The sequence below is a fragment of the Mustela nigripes genome, chromosome 13 (assembly GCF_022355385.1).
Source record: "Mustela nigripes isolate SB6536 chromosome 13, MUSNIG.SB6536, whole genome shotgun sequence".
NCBI classification, from domain to species: Eukaryota; Metazoa; Chordata; class Mammalia; order Carnivora; family Mustelidae; genus Mustela; species Mustela nigripes.
The window spans coordinates 58,759,937-58,779,422 of NC_081569.1; the positions used below are offsets into that span (position 1 = coordinate 58,759,937).

General features: G+C 38.9%; 1 protein-coding gene across 1 annotated transcript in view; it reads right to left on the reverse strand.

Annotated features, from left to right (window-relative positions):
* Positions 1 to 15,215, reverse strand: part of FSIP1 (fibrous sheath interacting protein 1) — a 181,387-nt gene extending 166,172 nt beyond the window's left edge. Inside the window, exons 1-3 of the mRNA XM_059371172.1 lie at positions 14,688 to 15,215; positions 7,026 to 7,158; positions 2,273 to 2,456 (exon numbers count right to left, since the gene is read on the reverse strand). Of these exons, the coding sequence (XP_059227155.1) occupies positions 2,273 to 2,456; positions 7,026 to 7,151 (310 nt within the window). The 5' untranslated portion in view covers positions 7,152 to 7,158; positions 14,688 to 15,215. The remainder of the gene's footprint in view (positions 1 to 2,272; positions 2,457 to 7,025; positions 7,159 to 14,687) is intronic.
* Positions 15,216 to 19,486: the final 4,271 nt, after the last annotated feature.

Consider the following 19,486-nt stretch of genomic DNA (forward strand, 5'->3'; position numbering starts at 1 on the left):
CTGATGCTTGATTTTGGCTTGGGTCATGATCTCAGGATCATGAGATCGAATCAGGGAGTTGGGCTCCACACTCAGCACAGAGTCTGCTTGTCCCTCTCCCTCTGCTGTTCCCCTGCTTGCGCCCAAACATGCGCGCCCGCACTCTCCCTCTCTCTCTCAAATAAATAAAATAAACAAAATCTTTAAACTGGGACAATAGCTAATCTCAACTATAGTGCCTCATTTCCTGATAACTGTGATCCTGAGTCACCCAGCCCAACTTTGAGAGCTAACCACATCCTAGACAACTCTAAGTCAGCAGTTCTCATAGTTTATGACCTCCACTTCTCTTTATAGCCTTAAAAATTATTGAGAACCCAAAACAGATTTCGTTTATGTTACATCTATTGATAATTACCATATCAGAAATAAAAACTGAAAAATATTATACAGATTTATTTATTCATTTAAAAATAATGTTATTAGTAATTTCATATTAACATAAATATAATATTTTTATGACAAATAACTATATATTCAAAATTATTAAGAAGAATGGCATTGTTTTAAATTTGTAATATCTAGCTTGATAGAAGACAGCTAGATTCTCAAATCTACTTGTATAATATATTACAATCTCTTGTTTCACTTAAGAGTATATTTAGAAAATCTGGCCTCATAAAGACATGTACTTGGAAAGGGGAGGAGAAATGTATTAACTTTCTCAGGTAATTGTGGATACTCTTCTTTGATACTATATCAAAACTCAACAACGGGTATTTTTTTAAAGAGTAGTTATAATGTGAAATTTATAACCATATCAGTGAGCTTTATGTATTTGTCCTATTAAAATCCATACAATTATCTTTCATGCTGAATGGATTTTTTACCCTGCACTGGTCATTTGGAAAATGATAATTCACTGACTTATGCAGACCTTCAAAATGTTAACACATTTTGGTATATTTAAATTTTTTAAAAACATTTGTTTAAATATTTAGCATTTTTTAAAATCTCATTGGTTAATACCATCATCATATTTTATCAGAGAAGTCTAAATATTGGAATGGCATACATAAGTTTTCCAAAATTCTATTTTCACTTGAAAGCCCAAATTTTATCATTGACAAAAGATACTGTCAATTATTTTCCTTGAAGTAGCAGGCTCATTTCATCTTTTTAAAAAATGGCTGCCAAATACCCAAGTCTAAATAATAGTTTGTCTGTCAGTCATTCTTTTGCATAAGAATGGTGTTCCATTAAAAAGTGGCCAGTTCAGTTCTCAACTTCAACTATCATACAAGTACTGTTCCTCAACCCAAACTTCACATTTTGGTTTACAGCAGAATTGCTTTATATACCTGCCATTTTACCTCATAGGCAATTATAAAGATGTATATTTGAAAAAGCAAGATTCGATAAGATTAATAATTTTTACTGCTCCATCAAAGATGTTCTTGACTGGCACTGGCTATTTCTTTCTTCTGCCAGTATCTGGTCATGAAGAACACAATGACTACTAGTACAATGGGATATAATGCCTTTATTCATGCAAAAGAAAGCACCAGCAATTTTACTCACCAATGCTTTTGTACCATCACTGCAAATGTCTATTCAGTGGGTAAAAAGGCAAATGGCATTATTTCAGTATTATGATGAAAGTAGTCTTACTTTGCAAAATTCCGGTAAAGGACCCAGCAATCCCCCAGACCACATTTTTAGAAATGCTGTTCTAATTCACTCTGACCAGTATTAACTTAATAACCAAGGGGGGAAAAGGGCTCTTTAAAAATCTAAAAGTTATTAAGATCAAATGTGATTATCATGAAGAAGTCATATATAAATTACAGGATATATTTTATTGCATAATTTAGTCATCAAAAAGATCAATAAACCATGTCATAAAATGCAGAAACACTTTCTACTTGATTAATGTAAAATGACCACAATAACAATTTTATTCAGTTATGTTTCTGTTTTGTTATTTTATTATTTATTTCACAAATTTCATTATTTTTCTGTGTTTTTAAGTGTTTTAAGTGTTTTTATTATTTTATTATTTTTCTAAGTGTTTCATTATTTTATTTTATTTTATTCATTATTTCACAAATTTCATCATTTTTCTAAGTGTTTTTAAGGACTGCACATTATTCTAAATAAAAACCGGTGCTCACAAAGGTACGCCTCTTGACTATTATTTCTACCCAGCTGATAAAAAACATATGTAACTCTAATATTTGAACTATAATATCTGTCACGGTCATTACCCAATCACCTAGTGATTTTATCCTACCTGAAGAGTCAGGGACTGTCTGATGTTGAACAAAGTTCAGACCTTCATCTGATCCATCCTCCACCAATTTTGGCTTTTCAGAGTCCTTTTCCCCTTTATCATCATTATTGTTTCTACTTTCTTCTGCATTGCCGCTGTCTGAGTTGTTCTCTTTACCAGAGTTCAACTTGATTGCAGTATCAACCTCATTATTTCCAAAGAAATAATTTTCATAAATAATATATTCTTGAAGACTTTACATTTCTAGACTAGTTTAACACTAGTGTGTGTATGTATGTCCTCACATACTTACATTAGTGTTAAACTAGTTTAGAAATATTTCACTTTTTAATTAAATATAATTTAACTACACAACTAAATTTAGTAACATATGCACCAACTGCCCCATTGCCCAGCAATTTCCAGCAATATAGAGAAGGGGCAGGAATCAGTCCCACAAGGAAACATTCTCTGCCCACCCTGGAGATGAGGCATGATGATGCCCGCTCCCTGAGCTTTCACTCGGATGGAGAGTCAGCGCTCTGCTGTCCCATACGATGGCCACTAGCTACATGTGGCTATGAAGAGTTGAAAAGCAAAGAGTCTGAATGGAGATGTGTTTCTAACGTGAGTCTTCAAGTCAGAATCCGTGCTTTCGTGATTATTTTTTAAGCTAGTCACAGTTTTTCTATTTCATTTTGGTTTCTCTTTCTATTTTAGCAATGCTCATTTTGAAAACACCAGTTTGGGACAGCTGTGTTTTCCTGAGAGAACAAGAAAAGACATCCATGGCTGCATGGCGGGGGGAGGGGGGGGGGACAGGGATCGTAACCCCTGACAGCTGCGAGTGGCAGTGAGAGTCACAGTGGAAGGGAACACAGGCCAAGGGAGAGGCAAAACCTGAGAGAGAAAGAGAGAGAGAGTCAGCCACTGCTGCGAGGAATACCTTTCTCCTCCCAATGTAAGAATCCAGCCCTTGGAGGGTTTTCTGTTCTCTCTGCATCCACGTGGTCAACTCTCGGCCACGGGAATCTGTGCCCCTCTGTGAATCTCCAGGACAGAAGGTGGGTGTTATGGAGAATTAAGCTGCCAGGGACACAGGACGGCACGGCACGGAGCATCTCTGTTCACCTGGACTAGGGCATAAGTCCCAGTGGAACTGAGCCAAGATTACACAGGCATTGTTTTTCTTATTTGTGGGTTAGGCCTCCACTGGTTTCATTCTATACTGGATCTGTTCAAAAACACACTTCTGTGAAAGGCCAGGTTAAACCCTTAAATTCCATAAAACCCAGTAAATCCTTGAGGCTACAGGTTCCGTAAAAATGCTGAAATTGTTGGAAGAGATCACATGAGCCCTGTCGGTTATTTATATCTTGGCATAAATGAATTTGGCCGACCTTTCCCAGAGAATGGTGTTTATATAGGGGAATACAGAATATAGAAAACATAACTAGATATTAGCAATATACTTGGATGGTATATTTTGTGTCCACTTCAGGACACAAAAAGACCTTTTATATGTATCACCCCATATGATCCTAACTCTTAGAATGAACAAGAAGCAATGGAGCAAAAAGATGTTCTTTTTGAGCAAAAAGAACAAAAGGCAAACTTTGCCCATTTTATAATTTTACCCACAGTTCCTCATTCCATTAGCACCAACCATCTTTTAGTTTATTTGAAAATAAACTAAAAAGGGCTTCCAGAAATTAAAAATATGTCATTAACTTTAAAAATTCAATGGATTAGGAGCATCTGGGTGGCACAGTGAGTTAAAGCCTCTGCCTTCAGCTCAGGTCATTATCTCAGAGTCCTGGGATCAAGCCCCGCATCTGGGCTCTTTGCTCTGCAGGGAGCCTGCTTCTTCCTCTCTCTCTCTGCCTGCCTCTCTCTCTGACTACTTGTGATCTCTGTCTGTCAAATAAATAAATAAAATCTTAAAAAAAAATTCAATGGATTAAAGAGTAGATGTGACATAGTATAAGAAAGAATTCAAAAATTCAAAAATAGATGTTAAAAAGTCCCCAGGATGAAACACAGAGAAAGAAATGAAAATATATTTAATATTTTTAGAAAATATTAAAAAGAAGATAAGAGAAATAAAGGATAGCAGGGAAAATTTCAATAGATATTTAATATGACTTTCATGATGATGCAAGAGAAAAAAAGGAGGCAATATTAGAAACATTTTTTAAAAATGACTGAGAATTTTTCAATAAAACAAAACACACAAATCCTCAGATTGAAGAAGTTCTGATCACCAGAAAGATAAAATAAATAAATCCATACAAAGGTGAATAACCGTAGATACTGAAGACAAAGAAAAAAAAGTTAAAGCAACCAGAGCACACAGCACACACTGTAATGAATATCAGATTTACAAAAGCCCTCTCATTGGCAACAACAGAGGCTAAAAGCAAAATATAAAAATGTAACACATAAAACTATAACACTTTCAGAAGAAAACAGAGGAGGAAATCTTTGGAACCCTGGCTTAAACAAAGAATTCTTGGATGCAACAAAAAAACACAAGCCTCGAAGTGTGTAAACCTAGTGATTCACAGACCTGTACCCCTGAGGATAAAAATATATGTTTATAAAAAATTAAAAATTAAAAACAAAAAAACAAAAAAACACAAGCCTCAAAAAAATTTTGACAAACTGCATTTTTTAACAAAATTTCAAGTTTTTGCTCTTCAAAAGACACAGTTTAAGGAATGAAAAGTCAAGCTACAGACCAGTAGAAAATATTCGCAAGTCATATATCTGACATGATACATAAAGAACTCTCAAAAGTTATCAGAAAAAAAAATACAATTTTATATATATATAAAGAACTTGCAGAAGTTAACAATAAGAAAAAAATACAATTTTAAAAGTCAGACAAAGAAAACTAATACGCTTGGGGTGCCTGGGTGGCTCAGTGGTTAAGTCTGTGCCTTTGGCTCAAGTCATGGTCTCAGGGTCCTGGGATCAAGCCCAGCATCAGGCTCTCTGCTCCGTAGGGAGCCTGCTTCCCCCTCTCTCTCTGCCTGCCTCTCTGCCTACTTGTGATCTCTGTCTGTCAAATAAATAAATAAAATCTTTAAAAAGAAAAGAAAACTAATACACTTTCCAAAAGAGATATGTGGATTACAAAGAAGTACATTCATTATTAGTCACCAGCAAAATGTGAGTTAAAATTACAATGAGATAACTAGTATATAACTATTAGAATGGCTTTAAAAAAAAAAACTAACAATATCAGCTGCTGGTGAGGATGCTGAGCAGCTGGAACTCTCAAATTTCTCATGGCAACAAAAAACAGTTCTGCAGTTTCTTATAGTTAAACATACACTTACCATACAACCCAGTAATCCAACTCCTAGGAATTTACCCAAGAAAAATTAAAAACTATTTCTCCCCCTAAAAAATTCAGTATACAAATATTAATAGCAGCTTATTAATAAACACCAAAACCTGCAAACAATCCAAATGTTCCTTAACATCTTAATGGATAAACACACTGTGGTACACCCACACAAAGGAACACTACTCATTAGTAATAAGGAGTGAACTATTGATACCTATTATAACAATAGAGGAGTCACAAATGCATTGTGCCAACAGGGAAAGTCAGACTCAAAAGCTACACACTTTTTTTTTTTAAGGGTTTATTTATTTATTTGAGAGACAGAGATCACAAGCAGGCAGAGAGGCAGGTAGAGAGTGAGAGGGAAACAGGCTCCCCGCTGAGCAGAGAACTGAATGCAGGGCTCTATCCCAGGACCCTGAGAACATGACCTGAGCTGAAGGCAGAGGCTTTAACCCAACTGAGCCACCCAGGCGTCCCGAAAAGCTACACACTTTTTAATTCCATTCATATGACTCTCTGGAAAAAGAGAAACGATAGATAGAGAATAGATCAGGAGTTTCCAGGATTAAGAGTAGGGCAGAGTGAAATAGACAAACTATGGAAAGAGCCCAGATGGCCATCAACAGATAAATGGATAAAGAAGAGGTGATATATCGATATATATCTATATATATAGATATATAGATATTTTTTAAATACACACACACACACGATGGAATATTACACAGCCATCAAAAAATGAAATCTTACCATTTGCAACAATGTAGATGGAACTAGAGGATAGTTCTAAGTGAAGTAAGTCAATCAGAGAAAGATAATTATCATATGATCTAAGCAAAGTAAGTCAATCAGAGAAAGATAATTATCATATTATCTCGCTGATATGAGAAATTTAAGAAATAGAACAAAGGACTATAGGGAAAAGATGGAAAAATAAAATAAGACAAAATCAGAGAGGAAGACAAACCATAAGAGACTCTTACTCATAGGAAAGAAACTGAGGGTTTCTAGAGGGGAGGTGGGAGGGTATGGGGTAACTGGGTGATGGACATTAAGGCGGGCACATGATATAATGAGCATTGGGTGTTATACGCAGCTGATGAATCACTGAACTGTACCTCTGAAACTAATAATACACTGTGTTAATTAATTGAATTTAAATAAAAAAAAAGAATAGGAGAGATTAAGGACAAAGGGGTGGCATGAAGAAATTTTTGAGGAGTGATAGAACTGTCCTGTATCTTTATTGTGATTTGCCAAATGATCTAAAGTAAAATCCAAGAAGAAATCTGCAAGTGGTCCCAAAACATACCCTTTCAAGAGGATTCTTTAAAAGGGATATTAAAAACAGCGTTAGTTTATCAAGTGCTAGAGTTCAAGAGAGGGACTTGAAATCATTTCTACACAGCGAGGTACCTTGAAGGATGCCGGTTCCGGTGAGAGTACCTCCAAAGAAGTACTCGAATCTCTACTCCCAGGACGTATTCTTGAACTTGAGGATGGTTTTGAAATTCCATCTAAGTTTCCCTTTATAATATCCATCGATATCCTGAAACAAACAAGAAATTAAAGCTCGTTATGACCTGTATGCTTGCATGTTTCATTAGAGTTAATGCACAGTTAGCTCAGAACCATTGTTAATAAGGATTATGTTGCCACCAAAGTCACACTACCCTAATTCTGTCAAAAGACCTCTGTGTCCAGGGATTTTCTCTTACTGTAGGTAGAAAACCTTGTGACCAGGAGGTTAGATGCAGAAAGTGGCTAAAAAAGAATGCAGAGTGACTGCTATCTCAGGGGCTTTCTGTGCCTCAAAAAGAAACATTTAGGGGCACCTGGGTGGCTCAGTGGGTTAAAACCTCTGCCTTCGGCTCAGGTCATGATCTTGGGGTCCTGGGATTGAGCCCTGCATCAGGCTCTCTGCTCAGCAGGGAGCCTGCTTCTCCCCCCCACCCCTCTGCCTGCCTCTCTGCCTACTTGGGATCTCTGTTTGTCAAATAAATAATTAAAATCTAAAAAAAAAAAGAAAGAAAGAAAGAAAGAAAGAAAGAAAGGAAGGAAGGAAGGAAGGAAGAAAGAAAGATTTACCATGTCCTTGGCTTCAGAAGATACTCATAGAGCACCTAGCCGCTCAACCCAGATTTACTTCATCATAATGATGCCTACCTAAGTCCTCTACTTTCTTCAGGTTTTGCCTTCCTTTTTGTATCTAGTGCTTCCTATTCTAGCTCAGCTCTCAGCTCCGACTTCTCCTCTCCTCCCTGGTACCACATTTTCATGGAGTACCATCTCCTGGTTACCACTCTTTTTCTACCAGTCCCCCACTTTTAAAACCTATGATTCTACTTCACCCTCAGAAACAAGAGAATAAAACCTACTTTCTTTGCTAGAGGACACACCCTTACTATCTGGCCCCCTATTACCAACTTCTATTTTTCGTGCAACACCATGCATAGGTCTGTCACCCCTCTGGTTCCCTATTCCAAGTACTGTTTTCTGAAGCAAGGATTATTAGACAAGATAGTTTAAACTAGTGGGAGAACTTGAGCATTATAGGCACCTTGATTCTTCTAAACTGTGCCCTTAATCAGGACCATTCCAGATCTGCTCAGTAATGCTAGGGTATCATGTGTGCTGAGAAAATGGAAGAAATAGGAGAATTCAAAGAGTTTGCCTTCTCATACTTAGCTTTACATGTAAATGGATCTTCCAATGATCCTTCCCTAAATTTCATAATCTCCCTAAATTTCTATTAATTATGAATTAAACCATTTCTCTCATAACAGAAAGAGGAAAGACATTGCCTCTGGCCCCAGTAAGTGTAAACAATGTCCTTTTTTTACCCTACACAATGACTCATCTTTCTTTTTTTGAACAGCGGAGGCAGAGTCCAGGGAAGTTTTGGATATAGGAAGAAGCATAAACATCAACAAGGCATTGCTCCTCCAAGGCACACAGAGGGATAATATGATTTGTCAATGTGCCAAAGCCAATGCTTAAGGGACCAGTAGGTCAACTCTTTCCATCTTAGCAAATGAAAAAGGCATTGATCTCAACATTATTCAAACTCGGCAAAGGCATCTGGGCTCACTCAGGAAGGCGCTGACATTATTATTGTGGAATGACGGATCACCCTGGCCCATCACAACACAATCAAAAAGCGTAAGTCACTAAAAGGCCAAAAGTCTTGTAAATGCCATGAGCAGGCTGTCAAGGGAGACTGATTGCAGCTTACAGAGGGAGCAATGAGATGGAAGAGTTTGTAGAGCCAGTATAATACCTGTCAGTAAAGGGAGAAGAACAGAGAACCGTCAATGACATGGATCATCTAAAAAGCTCCAGAAATCTCCCAGTTTGCTTTAGAAATAGGTCTGTTCTCTTATGTTTGTTCCTAAAAATAATAAATTAAATAAAATACAGTTCCCGGGGTGGGGGGATATAACTGACGATCTTATGACTTTGCCTCTGTAGAAAAAAATGGATGAGGGCCATTGAATTACAATCTTATAGATGGGTTTGAATGTCTAAGAAGAAATCTGAAGAGCCACATAGAAATTCCACAAGAAAAATAAAGCATTGTCAAAGAAAGCACTCAAATGATAATTAAGTATTATAACAACAGATGCACTAAATGTTGATTTAACCAAATACTGAGCCTTATCTATATTAAGTGTATGTGGGAAGGAGTACATAAAAGGAGAAGTAGTATAAGATATTAATCTGTCATGATGGGAAATCAAAGAGAATGCCCCAAAACTGATAGAGCCAACCATAGTTATATAAGCATAATATTTACAAGTTCAGGATGGTTGCCTCTGGAGAATGAGACTAGGTACTGCTTTATTTTCTTCCATTGTAAATGTTATAGTAGAGTTTGACGTTTTTTACTACACTACTTAAATAAAAGTAAAAACTAATTTTTAAAATAATACGTAAATGTAAAATAAGAAATCTCCAAGTGGGACGCCTGGGTGGCTCAGTTGGTTGGACGACTGCCTTCAGCTCAGGTCATGATCCCGGAGTCCCGGGATCGAGTCCCACATCAGGCTCCCAGCTCCATGGGAAGTCTGCTTCGCTCTCTGACCTTCTCCTAGCTCATGCTCTCTCTCACTGTTTCTCTCTCAAATAAATAAATAAAATCTTAAAAAAAAAAAAAAAGAAATCTCCAAGAGACTAAAAAGAAATATATAAAGATAATTCACATAACAAATTAATGACTTACTAAAGATAACACCAAGAGCATAAATCAAAAAGGAAGAGACTAGGAGCTTTGAAAACCTAACATTTACAGCTCTTAAAAGTCAAAAAACAAAGCAAGGGCAAAAATGAACTATTGGGACTTCATCAAGATCAAATGCTTTTGCACAGCAAAGAAAACAGTCAACAAAACCAAAAGACAACTGAGAGAATGGGAGAAGATATTTGCAAATGACATATCAGATAAAGGACTAGTATCCAAAATCTATAAAGAGCTTAGCAAACTCAACACCCAAAGAACAAATAATCCAATCAAGAAATGGGCAGAGGACATGAACAGACATTTCTGCAAAGACATCCAGATGGCCAACAGACACATGAAAAAGTGCTCTACATCACTCAGCATCAGGGAAATATAAATCAAAACCACAATGAGATACTACCTCACACTAGTCAGAATGGCTAAAATTAACAAGTCAGAAAATGACAGATACTGGAGAGGATGCAGAGAAAGGGGAACCCTCCTACACTGTTGGTGGGAATGCAAGCTGGTGCAACCACTCTGGAAAACAGCATGGAGGTTCCTCAAAAAGTTGAAAATAAAGCTACCCTACGACCCAGCAATTGCACTACTGGGTATTTATGCTAAAGATACAAACGTAGTGATCCAAAGGGGCACGTGCACCTGAATGCTTATAGTAGCAATGTCCACAATAGCCAAACTATGGAAAGAACCTAGATGTCCATCAACAGATGAATGGATAAAGAAGATGTGGTATATATATACAATGGAATACTATGCAGCCATCAAAAGAAATGAAATCTTGCCATTTGTGACAACATGGATGGAACTAGAGGGTATGATGCTTAGCAAAATAAATCAATCAGAGAAAGACAACGATCATATGATCTCCCTGATATGAGGAAGTGGAGATGGAACATGAGGGGTTTGGGTGGTAGGAAAAGAATAAATGAAACAAGATGGGATCGGTGGGGGAGACAAACCATAAGAGACTCACAAAACAAATTTCACAAACAATCTCACAAAACAAATTTCACAAACAATCTCACAAAACAAACTGAGGGTTGATGGGGGGAAGGTGAGGAGTAGTGGGGTTATGGACATTGGGGAGGGTATGTGCTATGGTGAGTGCTGTGAAGTGTGTAAACCTGGCAGCGATTCACAGACCTGTACCCCTGGGTAACCCTGTACCCCTGGGGCTAATGATACAGTATATGTTTGTTAAAAATTTTTTTAAAAAAAGAATACTCACCAATTACCTAAAAAAAAAAGTCAATAAACAAATAAACAAACAAAAAGAACTCTAAATTAAACTAAAAGGCACCTGAGAAAATAGGGAAAATATATGTAATGCAGATAATACACAAAATATTAATGAATTTACATATTTAAAGAACTCTTACCAATCTGTAAGAAAAAGAAACATTCAAATAGAAAATTGGCTAAGGGCATAAACAAGGAATTTACATAGAGGAATTCACTCTTCCCCACATACACTCAATATAGTTAAGGCACTGTATTCAGTTAAATCAACATTTAGTGCTTCTGTCATCTTAAGTATTTAATTATCATTTGATTACTTTCTTTGACAATGTTTTATGTTTTCTTGTGGAATTTCTATGTGGCTATTGAGATTTCTTCTTTTTTTTTAATTTTTTTTCAAAGATTTTATTTATTTATTTGACAGAGAGAGATCACAAGCAGGCAGAGAGGCAGGCAGAGAGAGAGAGAGGAGGAAGCAGGCTCCCTGCTGAGCAGAGAGTCCGATGTGGGGCTGGATCCCAGGACCCTGAGATCATGACCTGAGCCAAAGGCAGCAGCTTAACCCACTGAGCCACCCAGGCGCCCCTTGAGATTTCTTCTTAAACACTGAAAGCATATCTATAAGATCCTAATGCCCCTTATCCGTTACTTTTTCTACATAGGCAAAAAAAGAAAGAAAGAGAGGAAGGAAGGAAGGAAGGAAGGAAGGAAGGAAGGAAGGAAGAAGTGGGGGGAGGGAGTAAAGAAGGAAGGAAAAAAAATCTTGATAAATGTCAACATTTTGCTTAAAAAAAAAAATTCAATTTTCTACTTAAAGAAATATACATAAAGGGACCTGAAAGACGATAACAAACCAGAGAAGGAACAGAGGTGGGTTCTTCTGGATTGGTGGGTTCATGAATGTTTTTGGTCTTTTTTTTTTTTCCGAAGATTTTTATTTATTTACTTGAGAGGGAGAATTAGCAAGCACGAGCAGGGGGAGCAGCAAACAGAGGGAGAAAGAGAAGGAGACTCCCTGCACAGCAGAGAGCCCAATGTAAGGCTTGATCCCAGGACCCTGAGATCATGACCTGAGCAGAAGGCAGACGCTTAACCAAGTGAGCCACCCAGGTGTCCCATTCTTGGTCTTTTATTTTACCTTTCCCTTATATGTATCTTTTGATTTTCTAATAATAAGTATACCTTGAAGTCATAGTTAATTTATTCATTGTAGAAAACTGTCTAGGAAAAAAACTGTCTAGAATATATTAAAGTATATTCAAAAATAAATAAAAATCACCCAATATTCACCACTCTATGCTAAACATCATTGGCATATTTCTTATCAATTTTTTCTCTTTGTGTTTCCACGAAAATTTGACTTGTATATTTCTCACTTAACAACACATGAGGAAGCATTTTCTTATTGCATTAAAGGTATTCCAAAAATAAAATATTATTTACTTCATGATATTCCATTAAGCAGATGATATATCACCAGATTCTAAATTTTAACAATCACCACTAACACATATCAACTTTTTATAACATTCATTTCAAACAAAATTAATTTAAACTTTTTCAGGGGTGGCTGGATGGCTCAGTCAGTTAAGCGTCTGCCTTCGGCTTAGGTCATGATCCTGGGGTTCTGGGATCCAGTCCCACATGGGGCTCCCTGCTTAGCCAGGAGTCTGCTTCTCCCTCTACCTGGTGCTCCCCCTGCTTGTGCACTCTCTGTGTCAAATAAATAAAAATCTTTTTAAAATAAAAATAATAAGTTAATAAATATATAAATAATAAATATATAAACATATTCTATATAACATAGAATATATTGTGTAATAAATTATTATATGTCTATATAATTAATACAATTTTATAATATTAATTATTGTTTAGTATATTATATTGATTGTAGTTGATTATTAATAATTATATAATAAATAAATTTTATACAGGCTTGTAAGAAATCCAATCACCAGGGATCATTTACACCAAAATGGGGACACATGGCTGCCAAAATTTGGTATTTTAGATGAAAGGAAGAACTGAAAGAAAATGAATGCTCCTCTTTTTAGTAACAATAAATAGCCAACCTTTAAAAATAAGGAATTGGGGCACCTAGGTGGCTCAGTGGGTTAAAACCTCTGCCTTTGGCTTAAGTCATGATCCCAGGGTCCTAGGATCCAGCCCGGCATCAGCTCTCTGCTCGGCAGGGAGCCTACTTCCCTTCCTCTTTCTTCGCCTGCCTCTCTGCCTACTTGTGATCTCTGTCAAATAAATAAATAAAATCTTTTAAAAATAAAAATAAATAAAAATATGGAATTGTATTTATTTTCACGGTTTTAATGTCTAAAAGTTATTTAACGGTACAAGTTTTTTTTTTTTAAACTTACATATTTCTTGTGTAAAAAATACTTGCCCATGAGAAGCAAAAAGTCAAATAATACAGAAGAATGTACAACTTTTTAAAATCAAAATTTCCAGGGTGGCTGGGTTCCTTGGTCTGTTGAGCGCTGGACTCGGTTTTGGCTCAGGTCATGATCTCATGGTCATGGTCGGGGCATGAGCCCCAAGCCGGGCTCCCCCTCCCCAGGACTCCAATTGAAGATTCTCTCCCTCCATCTCTCCCCCAATGAATGCTCTCTCCCTCTCTCATAAATAAATATTTATTTTTTTTAAAAAAGTCAAATTTTTCTTCACCCCAAGAATCACTGTTAATAGACTTGGGGGATCTCACTTCTTTTAGGCATATGCAAACCTCTATCCTTTCTAACTACCTACTCCTCCCCAATACAAACACACACAAATAGCACACACAACTTCAAGTTAAGCTCTTTGTGTGAATTTTCGTTTGAAGATACTAAACAAAATATATACTTGAATGATAAACCACACTGAGCCCAAGAATACTTGCATTTCAACTTGTGGTAGGACTCCACACTGTCCACCAAAAAGGTTGTACCAAATTACACCATCAGCAGGGTGTGAAGAAAGTGCCTCTTTCCCCATTCTGGCCTGAGGTCAATCTGGTTATCATCACAGCTTTTCCATCTTTGTCACTTGGTAAGTGTCAAAGATATCGGTGAGTCTGATTTACATTTCTTTACCAGCGAAAGGGAGTCTACAGCCAAATGTTTACTGGCCACCTTTCCCCCCACGCCGCCCTGTGACATACCTATTCGCATTCTTTGCTATTTACGGTTTACTTCAAATGACTGGCGATTAATTTTTAATGTAAGTTTTAGTTAGATCTTAAGGTCCAGAAGGCAAAGGACAGTGGGAGTCCCTGATAGACGGTCCTAAGGTAGAGAACGTGGAAATGCTGGCTACCGTCTCAGTAGAGACAGATGGCTCTGTTCCGATTGGGCATGCCCCTCCCTCCCAGGCCCCGCCCACCCCGCCCACTCCGCCCCCTACTGGTCCTGGCCCTGCTCCTTCGCCCTAACAGCCAGTCTCCGGGCCCAGCAGCCAGACACGACTCCGCCCCGCCCTCTCATTGGCCCTGCCCCTCTTCCTGCCAGCCCTGCCGCGGCCCCGACCTGACTCCGCCCAGCTCACGCCGCGGCAAGTCGCGCGGCCGTGGAGGTGGGGTCCTAACAGGTATGGTGACTTACCTTCCCCGCGGAAACTCTGGGAGGCAGTCGCCGGTCGGCGGATCACTGACGGGCGCAGAAGCGTACCGCTGACACTCAGCGTCCCCAACTGTCCCCCAAAGGGGAGGGGTCTTTCCCGGCACGCTAGCTTCTCTGGAGGGGGAAAGAGCTTTGCGTACAAAGCCCTCCTGCCTCCAGGAACGCTGTTCCCTTGGCAACCAGAAGCAGTATGCTTCCAGTCTCGCGAGAAGAGAGAAGGGCTGTACCGTGCGGAAATAAGGTGTGGGGGCCAGGGATGGCGGAGAACGCCCTTGGACCCTCGCGGGGTGGGGCAGCGTTCCTGTCTCCTCGGTGTTCCTGCGGACGCTGTGGCTGAGGAAAGGGTTATTCGTATTTAGATTGAACTCGAAAGGAGGACGTCTAAAGGCTTATGTGGCCCTCTACCATTCATATGTTGCTCCGTAGGTCTCCCATCCTCTCTCAGCTGTTTCCTCCTCTGTGAAATGGGAATAATAATAATTCCTTCCTCACAAGATTGCTGTGCAGCTCAAAAAGATCATGCATTTCAAATTCTTGCTATATTTTGGATTCCACGTGAATAAAAAATACTAGTTTTGCACTTTGTTTTTTTCGTGGATTCTCCCATTGTAAGCTCATGAAGACTTGCCGTGGGTCCCCAAACTGATTTTCTTTATCCTCGGTATCATCAACTATCTGCTTGCTAGTATGGACAGCGCTTTACAGTTTACAAGGCTTTTTCCCGTACACAGCCCCTTTAGCCTCATTATTTCAGGTAGGTAGGATGTGTATTTTTTAAGTGTTTTTCAGTGAAGCAAATAGACAAAGGTGAAGTGAGTTGCTCAGGGAACCACAGCTACAATCTAGAGCAGTGGTTTAAAAACTGGGTTTAGAAACCTGGCTGCGAATGCCATTCATATACTGCTAAATCCTATGTTTTTATCTCCAACCCGGACTTCTCCCCCTGAACTCCACTTTTATTTAGCCGACTATAAAGTCTCTCCTTAGATACAAGAAGCATCTTGCACCTAGCATGTCAAAAAACAACACTCCACAGTCACCCCCACTCCCACCCCACCCTCTTATCTATCTCAGTAAATGGCAACTCCATCCTGCCAGACTCAGACCAAAAACCTTGACGTTGTCCTTAATCCCTCTTCCCTTCACACTCTACAATCAATTCGTTTTAAATCCTATCGACTTTACACTTAAAATATATCCAGAATCTAACTACGTCTGAGCACCTTCTGTGCTTACCTTCTGGTCTATACTGCCATCATCTCTCACCTAGATTTTTACAACAACTTCCTTCCTCCTTGCTGCCTTCCTTGCTCTTACTACTTTCAAACCGCAGCCTGAGTGATGCCTTCAAAACCAAAGTCAAACCATGTCACTCCTCTGCTCAGGACTCTCCAGGGCTCCCCATATCCTGAAGAGCCCTTACAATGCACACAGATCCTAATGAACCAAGCTCTCTGTTTACTCGCAGACTCTAATCCTACCACCCTCTCTTTGGTACACATTGTTCCAGACTCACTGTCCTCCTCAGTGTTTCTGCCAGGAATATCTTCCCAGCATTGATCAAAAAATTTGTATGTTTTTCTAAATTAAAAAAAAAAAAATTGAGAAATCAGGAAAAATGGAAAATGTGTTCCAATTCTCCTTTGAGAATTAAACTTTATCAATCAACATAGAGATGTTACTGAAGGAATCCATTGATGTCAAGTCAAAAGCAAAAGCAGGAGGGGCGCCTGGGTGGCTCAGTGGGTTAATGTTTCTGCCTTCAGCTCGGGTCATGATCTCAGGGTCCTGGGATCGAGCCCCGCATCGGGTTCTCTGTTCAGTTGGGAGCCTGCTTCCTCCTCTCTCTCTGCCTGCCTCTCTGCTTACTTGTGATCTCTGTCTGTCAAATAAATAAATAAAATCTTAAAATTAAAAAAAAAAAAAAAAGCAAAAGCAGGAAATGCTAACACCTGTGTCAGAAGTTGAGGTTAACATTCTGGGAACCTGGATTGGAGCACATGGGAAAGATGCAGTCACAATTCAATTGGTCAGTCTTGCTTGGAGCTGGTGCTATTTTTTTGTTTGTTTGTTTGTTTTATTTGAGAGAGAATGAGTGAGAGAGAACATGAGGGAGGAGAAGGCCAGAGGGAGAAGCAGACTCCCCAACGAGCTGGGAGACCGATGCGGGACTCGATCCTGGAAGTCCAGGATCATGACCTGAGCCAAAGGCAGCTGCTCAACCAACTGAGCCACCCAGGCACCCTGGTGCCATGTTCTAAGTGCGTTTTCTGGCCATGTCTACTGCCAACAGTAAGTCATTCTTGCAAATAAACAAAATATTAGTAAGTTGATACTCATTGTATACTTTATACAAACTCTGTGAGTGGTGTTCCAAGAAACAGTAAGTTTTGACTCAAAAACAAGTCCTTAAATTGGCAATTTCCAACCTGTGATTCTGTGAAGTGCTGTTAACCTTGCTTGAAGATTTGTGTGTTACATGAATCAAATGGTACCCAGTAATGTTCTCTGTGTTCTCCAGCATTTGAATATTTGCTATAGGCTACAGTTCTTGTAAATACTTACAAACGCTTTTTAAAGATGAATCAGGGGGCACCTGGGTGGCTTAGTCAGTTGAGCATCCATCTCTTTGGTTTCGGTTCAGGTCATGATCTCACAGTTGTGAGGTTGAGCCCCGAGTCAGACTCTGAGCTCAGCAGACAATAAACTTCAAGATTCTTCCTCTGCCTCTTTCCCCACGCTCTCTCTCTCTTTCTCTCTAATAAGTAAAATCTCTTTTAAAAAATAATTCAGATAGCATGATAACAAGAATATGAAAAAGGGTGAAAATATTTTAATAATAACTTAAGACTTTGAGAACTGCTGGCAATTTTGATTTCTTTCTGCTTCCCAAAGATTAGTATGTTGGGAATTTGGAAACATAACTCCTTGTTGTTCCTCCAAGATGCAACAGTCCCCTGCACACATGCACACGAGCGTGCATACACACACACACACACACACACACACACCCCTGCCTTCTGCTTCCTCTGTCAGGAATGTAGTTGGCCAACTATCCATTTCCTCTCTTCCCTCAGGTGTCTGCTTCCTCAGGTGGTTCTTTCCTGACCACCCTTTATAAAATAATAATCCCCAGGGGCGTCTGGGTGGTTCAATGGCTTAAGCATCTGACTCTTTATTTTGGCTCAGGTCGTGATCTCAGGGTTGCGGGATTGAGCTCCGCGTCAGGCTCCACAATGGGCATGGAGTCTGCTTAAGATTCTCCCTCTGCCCCGCCCCACCTCACTCGAAAGAAAGAAAGAGAAAATAATTTTTAAAATAATAATAATAATCTTTACCTCCACACTCTTGGTCTGTTCCCTTGACTGCGTGTTTTTGTTGTTGTTGTTTTTAAATAAGGAGAAGAGATAACACTGTTTGGGTTCTGAAACTAAATAGCTGGGTTATCCTGGGTAAATCTGTAAACTTTTGTGGGCCATAATTTCCTCATATGGACGTGAATGAGAGCAAGCCCACATTGTATTCCGTCTGGGCCCCAACTACCATTCCAGCTTTGTTGCCCCAATTCCCCTTCTCTCACCATAAGCTTCAGCCGAATGTGACAGCACACTAGGAGCAGAACCTCATTAAACCTTATTATAGATTCTACAAGCTAAACTAAATAGCCATTTATTTTGGAGAGCAGTTTAAAACGTATGCCACTGGACAGCTCCCATGTCCCTATGGCTTATCATTATTATTTTTTTAAGATTTTATTTATTTATTTGACAAAGAGAGATCACAAGCAGATGGAGAGGCAGGCAGAGAGAGAGATAGAGAGAAGCAGGCCCCCCGCTGAGCAGAGAGCCCCATGCGGGACTCGATTCCAGGACCCTGAGATCATGACCCGAGCTGAAGGCAGTGGCCCAACCCACTGAGCCACCCAGGCGCCCCCTATGGCTTATCATTATTAAAAAATAACATTTAGGGGGTGCCTGGGTAGCTCAGTCCTTAAGCATCTGCCTTGAGCTCAGGTCATGATCCCGGGCTCCGGACTCCGCGGGAAGCCATCTTCGCCCTCTCCCACTCCCCCTGCTTGTGTTCCCCCTCTCACTATGTCCTTATCTGTCAGATAAATAAATAAGATCTTTAAATAAATAAATAAATAACATTTTCTGAGTGTTTGGGACAAGCCTTAGATGTATCATCTCACTTCATAACTTCCTATGAGATGGCACTATTATTATGCAGATTTATAGTTAAGAAGCGGAGCACAGAGAGGTCAAGTAATTTTTCTGAGGTCACTTGGGAACTAACTGGTACTGAATTTCCAACCCAGTTCCAAAGCCTGCTCTCTTCACCTCCTCACTGGACCAAATTTTAAAAATAAATAAATAATAAAAAATTTAAAAACCACCTTCTTTGTATCCACTAGATGGTGCTGACTGTCCACTGTCCAGCTAAAAACAAAATGCTCAAACTCACTTTCCTTCAATTTTAGGGGTGATTCAGGAAACCACTGAAACCAAATACCATGTATGTTTAAACTGTGCTCAGATCCATCTTTAAATAGCCATCTGAATTAGAAAAGTGAAAAATAAATATAAAAAAAAAACAGAATGGATTTTTTAAAAATATCCTTGTAGATGGTATAAATATCTAATCTCAAATAACCATTGGTGACTTTGAAAGACTGAAGTTCTCACACATTTGAATTTATAGAAAATCTATAGGCTTAAAAAGAAGCCTGTGTTTTATTTCATTTGCCCCTTTTATACCAGCTGGACTCTCTCCCAACCCTG